General features: G+C 42.8%; 1 protein-coding gene across 2 annotated transcripts in view; it reads right to left on the bottom strand.

The window, feature by feature from the left end:
* The window catches only part of SHCBP1 (SHC binding and spindle associated 1), a 42,398-nt gene that overhangs the window by 16,876 nt on the left and 17,229 nt on the right, over positions 1-8,293 (bottom strand). For both annotated transcript variants that reach the window (XM_017517916.2, XM_017517919.2), the window contains 3 exons: positions 4,046-4,279; positions 3,797-3,965; positions 3,342-3,462 (listed from right to left, as the gene is read on the bottom strand). In XM_017517916.2, coding sequence (XP_017373405.1) covers positions 3,342-3,462; positions 3,797-3,965; positions 4,046-4,279 — 524 coding nt within the window. The remainder of the gene's footprint in view (positions 1-3,341; positions 3,463-3,796; positions 3,966-4,045; positions 4,280-8,293) is intronic.

Here is an 8,293-nt window from a genome sequence, read left to right as displayed (position 1 = left end):
AAAAAAAAAAAAAAAAAAAAAAAATTCAAGACCAGCCTAGGCAACACAGTAAGACTCCATCTCTACAAAAACTGAAAAAAAAATTAGTCAGGCGTGGTTGCACGCACCAATTACTCACTACTCAAGGAGGCTAAAGCTGGAGGGTAACTTGATCCCAAAATGTTAAGGCTGCAGTAAGCTATGATCACACCATTACACTCCAGCCTTTACTCTGGGTGACAGAATGAGACCTGGTCTTGAATGAATGAATGAACTTACAGCTGAGTCAAAGAACTTTAAAGCATTCACACTTAGAAGATTGCTTCTAATATAAATTACATTTGAATAAACCTAAACAGTTCTCAAGATGATCTCATTTTAATATTCTCTTAAAACAGTTGGCTTAAAATCTGACAAACTGACTACTTACTAGAAAAAAACAGTCTACCTCATTAACAAATAAAAAGCATCAGATAGAGGCTGGGCATGGTGGCTCACACCTGTAATCCCAGCACTTTGGGAAGCCAATGCAAGTGGATCACTTGAGGTCACTTGAGGTCAGGAGCTCGAGAGCACCCTGGCCAACATGGTGAAATCCCGCCTCTACTCAAAATATAAAAATTAGCTGGGTGTGGTACATGCCTGTAATCCCAGCTTCTCAGGAGGCTGAGGCAGGAGAACTGCTTGAACCTGGGAGGCAGAGATTGCAGTAAGCTGAGATTGTGCCAATGCACTCCAGTCTGAGTGACAAAGTGAGACTCCATCTCAGAAAAAAAAAAAAGCATCAGATCTCGGTCAGGCGCAGTGACTCACGCCTATAATCCCAGAACTTTAGGAGGCCAAGGTGGGTGGATCACTTGAGGTCAGGAGTTCAAGACCAGCCTGGCCAACATGGAGAAACCCTGTCTCTACTAAAACTACAAAAATCAGCCCAGCATGGTGGCAGCCACCAGTAATCCCAGCAACTCAGGAGGCTGAGAGAGGAGAATCACTTGAACCTGGGAGGCAGAGGCTGCAGTGAGCTGAAATCACACCACTGCACTCCAGCATGGGCAAAAGAGCAAGACACCATCTCCAAAAAAAAAAAAGCACCAGATCTCTATAAATCTTAATCAAACCAATAATGCAGGCTAAACAGCTGAGTGGGCTTACAAAACACTGGAGTATCAGAAAACTAAAGAACTCAGCTGACTTCCATTGTAAAACAGAACCACAGAGACAAAGCTGTAAGAAATAACTCTCACTGTCTACAGATGAGTCTTTGAGTAAATGAAAGCAGTAACTGCATTTAACAAGCAAAGCCACTGAATTTATCTACACTTGAAGAGAACAAACAAGGCTTTGGGGGCCCAAGAGAATGCAAGAGGACTCCACACACCAGAATGCTATCAGGGCGGACTCTGGATGCCTGAATTATGAATGATTTTGTTTCTGATTTTTGTATGTATCTGCCTGTGCTTTCCATATTTTCTACAATAACCATTGTTTTTTACCAGAAAAATTAAAAGTACAAAAAGAATTGCATATTGAGAAAAAATATTTTCACACAAACTTTTTATAATTATGTATTCCTTTCCACTTCAAACATAAAACCATCACCTAAATGAATGGATTTTAGAAACAAGAAAGAAAACCTCTATTATAAGTACTATTAACACTCTGCACATAGTAGGTACTCCACATCTATATCTTGTTATACATGTTAGCTATAGATCACTATCAGATGAGCTTGAATCTTACTCATAAACGAGTACCCTACCTATGCACACTAGAGATACCATCTGATTCCCCAATTACCGGACACATACTGTTGGTCAATATATAGTCATTTTTATACTTAACTATCAGCATTCTATATGTCTATTTATGACACTCTGGCAATTACATTAAAATTTCTTCACCAATCTAGGAAGAACTCTTATCTACCATACAAACTATAATATCAGTGTTATTTGTACTATGCCAAAAAATAAACCGTATTTATTACAGTGATTTATCTTGCAGATGTGTTATTTATATACACACATCTATTATACATCAAAAATTGGAGAGTAGATGAATCTTCTGACTGTGAGAAAGAAAAAAAAGCAAAACAAAAAATTGGAGAGTAGAAAGAACAGAAATTACACACATAAAACAAAAAAGGAGGTGAGATGATGTACTATGAGCAGGAGAAAACTAAACTCCCAGCCTCGCTTCCATCTAGAAGATTTGGCAAGATAAACAGCGTAGCTTAGGCAGTTTCTGAACAGCTGCACAAGTCCCAAAATGATACATGATTTTTCACATTGCAAACTTCACAGCTAACTTGAAACTATTTTGGTAAACAGTTGAACAGGTGTAACGAAATTTGACATGTTATGAAAATGTTCAGGACCAAGATGAACAAAGGCAAAGTAACCTAAATTTAGAAATCACTTTAAATGAACAATAGGGTTGTAACTGTCAAAAAGTTATTTACTTTTTTTTTTTAGACAGAGTCTTGCTCTCTCACCCAGGCTGGAGCATAGTGGTATGATCTTGGCTCATTGCAACCTCCACCTCCCAGGTTCAAGTGATTTTTCTGCCGCAGCTTCCCAACTAACTGGGATTACAGGGATGCACCACCACGCCCAGCTAATTTTTGTATTTTTAGTAGCAACAGGGTTTCACCATGTTAGCCAGGCTGTTAAACTCCTGGCCTCAAGTGATCTGCCCACCTCGGCCTCCCAAAGTGCTAGGATTACAGGCATGAGCCACCATACGCAGCCCAAAAAGTCATTTTTAATAGAATTTTTCAACATTAATTTTTTTTATGTTGAAAAATTCTAAAGTATACTTTGGTCAAGACACAAAGTGCAGCACTTGTGACATTCAGCAAGCATTTAGAGAATTAAGATAATTGGTGCTAATTTCAAAGTTAAATGCCCTTCATTAAACCTCTCACAAAAATAAGCTAAATTTGAAACAAAAAAAAAAAGCCATGAACATTATCTGTAACATCTACAAAAGCAAGCAACAAATTTTTAAAATACTAAAAATTTTTTAAATATTGCTGGAAATTTTTTTAATTCTAGAAATTATATTTCCTTTCCATAAACCATCTACAACCTAGAAAGTCTGCTTCTTCCTAATGGTCTTTTTTCACAGGAGAGCCTGTGAACATCTCCCCAACATATACACCACTATGAAGAACCACAGCTCAAAGTGCTGAAACACTGGGTCAACCTCCTTTAAGCTTTCCAAGTCCTTAATGTTTCCAGGCAGCTCACTGGAAATCAAATGGGTTCAAATCACATTTTTGGAGTTTCAACAAGATCAGTGACTTATTGTTTACTTAAAATATCATGTATGAGAGTTTGGCTATGTTCTTCCATACTCACCTTCCAATTCAATGGAGTCAGCAATGGAGAAAGTGCCATGTACCACATAATGGCCAGGACAAACAATAACAGTGTCACCTTCGAAACAGGCATTTATAGCAGACAATGGATCACTATGGAACTAGAAAACAGTAACAACACATTTGTAAATACTGTTGTTACAACAGTAACAACACTCCCAAAAAGTAATCTGAGTATTACTCTAGGTGCCTTCATGTCTTACTTTAAAAACAGAAGCCAAAAACTGCATACTGAAGCTTCTCCTTTGATAATTCACTGACCTAACACATGCCTGGTAAGTGACTATTGCTGACAAAAGGCAGGGCTCTCACTACTTCCCACTGCTCAGAAAACCATCTTGGGGAAGCTCCTGTAAACATTCTGTGGGATTTGTAAAAACCTGCTGTGAATCAGAAGAAAAAAAAGCCACCTGGAGTGAGAAACTCTCCATTTACCTGAATTTCTCTTTCTTCCTCACCAGGCTCCTGGCAAAGCCTGTCCGTGAGCAGGGACCGCAGGAGACCAGCTATCATGGTGGAGGAGACCACATGAGTGATCTTCTGACCACTAGGACGGGCACCCTTTGCTTGGATATTAGAATTCTTCTGATATCCAAACACATACCTTAAAGAAACAAAACAAACCTATCAGTATGACAGCCAGTAAGAAAGGATGTTGACTAAGAAATACGAAGACACACATACCTCAACAAAGGATTCTCAATGAGTTTCAGCTTTTGTTTCAACTGTTCCATCTCCGAATACAATTTTAACCCTTCCACCATGGAGATATTTTCCTGCTCGGAATCAGAGTTACAATTTGACAAACTGCTTCTCAGATTTAAAAATTTCCTGTAACTCTCCTCACATTGAGACAACAGATTTCGGTAGTCAACAATAAGTCCTGATGGAACTCGGTCTTCGAGAATGTCATAATGCCTAAAAGTTTAAAAGCAAACTGAAATCCATTGCCTTTCAGGCACATTTTCCTATCATTAAAACAGCCCACTTAGCACTCCAAGACCCAGTAAGAAAAGTGTTTTATACTATATAACTCAGGTGCATATTAAGTCTTTCTGAATAGCACTGTAATAATAATCATAAGGGGAAGCTGTTGAAAGTTTAAAGCACCACTTCCTTAAGGTCACTAATTTTTCTTCTCTTTGAGGAGTTATTTTTCTTGGATCCAAGCATTTGTGCTTTAGAAACACTGAAAGTTCGCGTTGTACCATTTGTAATTATTATTTAATAAGAAATTATTTTATTCCTATAGATTCAATACCTTAATAAGAAGGTGACGGGGGGGGGCAACTTGGGAGTGGAGATAGGGAAAGCAGTATCCCAAATTGTTTCATAACAATGTTTAAGATTACTATATTTTTCATGGATCTGATATGACTTTTAAATTTTTTTACAGATTACAAGTAGAAATGACTCAAATAATCTAGTCCTTCCATCTAAAGCACTATGCCACAAAATTATGCTGAATATTCCCCTAAGGAAGATTATTAAAGAATTTCAAAAAATAAGCTCTTGAGAGTCTGAGGTGAAGAAAAAAGTGCCTTTACTAAACTAGAGAGTGATTGAAACAAAATAACCTTGTGCTGGACAACCATACAGGCACTTCAAATGTATTAATTTATAAACCTTCGCAAATATAAAAACAGAACACAGAGTATTTCTAGATGCAACAAAATAATCTGTAAATGTACAACCAAGTTAACAGATATAAAATTAATGGGTTTAAAAATAAAGTAAAATAGGCTGGGCACAGTGGCTCACACCTGTAATCCCAACACTTCGGGAGGCCAATGCAAGTGGATTGCTTGAGCCCAGGAGTTTGAGGTCACCCTGGGCAACATGGCAAAACTCTCTCACTAGAAAAATGCAAAAATAAGCCTGGTGTGGTGGCATGCACTTGTAGTCTTAGCTACTCAGGAGGGTGAGGTGTGAGGATCGCTTGAGCCCCAGGGTTCAAGGCTGCTGTGAGATCTAATTATATCACTGTATTCCATACCCCAGCCTCCGCAACAGAGCAAGACCCTGTCTCAAAAAACAAAAAACAGAGGCTCAGGGCCCCATCCAGACTGATTTAAATGGGTCTCTGGAAGTAGAGGGGTATTTTTTTAAGTTCCCTGGGGATGCTAATGTGTAGCCTAGAGTGAGACCTATTGCCTGAAATGATGTTTTGTTTTGTTTTTTTAATTTACTCATGCTCTAAATAAGGTAAGGACAAACAAAACCAAAATACAACCACATCTTAAGCAAATTTACATCAAATTATGATGAACAGTTAAACATTTTAAATGAATACAAAAGAAACTTTTCCCACTTTTCAAGTAAGTGAATTAGGTGAAGCTTGAAAAGCAAGGATTTTGTCTACTTTGGTTAACCCAAAAGAAACTGAGTGAACAGCAGTGAAAAAAAGGGTCAAACAAAAAGTTTTAAATGTTAAAAATAAAATACAATAAATTGAAGATGAAACCACAGTCTAATAAGTTGTGAAGATTAAGACTCAAATTTTAGGATCGATCCAAGAAGGCCGTTTAGGAACAGCTGAGGATTGCAGCTCCCAGTGAAAGCGCAGAGGGTGAGTGGATGCCGCATTTTTACCGCCCGTAGACTAGGAAATTCCCAGGCGGAGGAGCGCCACGGGTTGCCACCATGGCTGTTTCAGCCAGCGTGGCTGTGCCGGCTGGCGCTGCTGCTTTGCCCCACGTGGCTGCTTTGTCGGCGCCCCGGAGCAGCAGTTCTCCAAAATGCACCAGTCCGGTTGCCCTTTTGGCTGGCGATTGGAGCCACGGGAAGTCACCCATACATGTGTTTAAAAAAGGAACTGAGCAGGGAACCAGGACAGTAGATTCCAGGGCAAAAAAAGGGCCATGAATCTCAGCACCGCTGTTTAAGCCAGCGCAGTGAGTCCCCGAAGGGAAAACACACAGACCCAGCACCTCTTCAACAGGCGACTGAAACCCCAAATTTAAAAAAAAAAAAAAAAAAAAGGCTCTGAGGCAGGGAGCCAGGTGATCAAGCTTGGCTGGTCCCACCCCCAAAAAAGAACAGCAATCAGAAACTCTCTGGATTGAGAGTTTCTCAGCAAGCGCAGCTGAACCCAGGACAGTCCAGCTCTGTGGGGGAGGGGCGTCCGCCATTACCGAGGCAGCCCACCACTATGGAGGTAGTCAGCCAATGCTGAGGCAGCCCACCATTGCCAAGACAACCTGCCATTGCTGAGGCAGTCCGCCATGGCCAAGGCAACCCACCACTACAAAGAGACTCCGCCTTAACAGAGGCGGGCCACCCTTGCCGAGGCAATTTTAACTACACCCATATAAACGGGACTGCAGGGAAGTTCACTGGGCAGCTGGGCGGAGCCCACAGCAGCTCAGCAAACCCTCTACAGGCAGACAGTGACTAGGCTGCCTCCTTGCTGAGCAGGGCAGCTAGGAAAAAAAAAAAAAGAAGGCAGCAGCATAACGGAAACTCATAAATAAAGCCCTAAATCCCTGGGACAGAGCACGTGGGAACAAAAAGCGGTACCAGCCCAGCAGCTCTGAATGAACAACGGAGCTCACAGCTCAGCATTTGAGCTCCTGTAAAGAAGAGATTGTCGGTTCTGGATCCAAGATGGCCGTTTAGGAACAGCTCAGGATTGCAGCTCCCAGTGAAAGCGCAGAGGGTGAGTGGACGCTGCGTTTTTATTGCCCACAGACTAGGAAATTCCCGGGCGGAGGTGCTCCACGGTCGCCAGCGCGGCTGTTTCGGCCTGCACAGCTGTGCCGGCCGGCACCGCTGCTTTGCCTCGCGCGGCTGCTTTGTCGGCGCCCCGGAGCCACAGTTCCCGTACAAAATACACCGGTCCGGGGGCCCTTTTGGCTGGCGATTGGAGCCACGGGAAGTCGCCCGTACACCGGATCAAAAAGGGGACTGAGCAGAGAACCAGGACAGTAGATTCCAGGGCAAAAAAAAAAAGCACCACAAACCTCAGTGCCGCTGTTTAAGCCAGCGCAGTGAGTGGCCGAAGGGGAAAACAAACAGACCCGGCGCCTCTTCAACAGGCGACTGGAACACCAACTTAAAAAAGGCTCTGAGGCAGGGAGCCAGGTGATCAGGCTCGGCTGGCCCCACCCCCGCAAAAGAACAGCAACCCGAAACTCTGGAATGAGAGTTTCACAGCAAGCGCAGCTGAACCCGGGACGGTACAGCCCTGTGGGGGAGGGTTGTCCGCCATTACCGAGGCAGCCCACCGTTGCCAAGGCAACCAGCCATTGCTGAGGCAGCCCGCCGTTGCCAAGGCAACCCGCCACAGCAGAGACTCCGCCCCAACAGAGGCGGGCCACCATCGCCAAAGCAGTTCTAACTACACGCATATAAACAGTACTGCAGGGAAGTTCACTCAGCAGCGGGGCGGAGCCCACAGCAGCTCAGCAAAGCTGCTATAGGCCGACAGTGACTAGGCTGCCTCCTTGCTGGGCTGGGCAGGTCTGAAGGAAAGAAAAAAAAAAGAAGGCGGCAGCATAACGGAAACTCATAAATAAAGCCCTAAATCCCTGGGACAGAGCACCTGGGAACAAAAGGCAGTTTATGAGTTCTGCTGCAACAGACCTAAAAGTACCTGCCCAGCAGCTCTGAATGAACAACAACAGAGCTCACAGCTCACCGTTTCAGCTCCTATAAAGAAGAGACCGTCTCCTCAAGCAGCTCCCTGACCCCTATATATCCAAAAAGACACCTCATAAAAGAGAGATTAGATTGACACTAGGCGGGTATCCTTCTGGGACAAAGATAGCAGAAGAAGAAAACTGGTAACAACCCTTGCTGTTCAGCAGCTGCTGCAGGTAAACCCCAGGCAAGCAGGGCCTGGAGTGAACCTCAGCAGACCTACAGCAGAGGGGCTAGACTGTAAGAAGGAAAACCAAGAAACAGAAATAACCTCATCATCAACAAACAGAA

This window comes from Cebus imitator, unplaced genomic scaffold (assembly GCF_001604975.1).
Source record: "Cebus imitator isolate Cc_AM_T3 unplaced genomic scaffold, Cebus_imitator-1.0 Scaffold652, whole genome shotgun sequence".
In the NCBI taxonomy this organism is placed as follows: domain Eukaryota; kingdom Metazoa; phylum Chordata; class Mammalia; order Primates; family Cebidae; genus Cebus; species Cebus imitator.
Note: the sequence above shows the minus strand (reverse complement) of the source record. Positions and strands in the feature narration are given on the sequence as shown.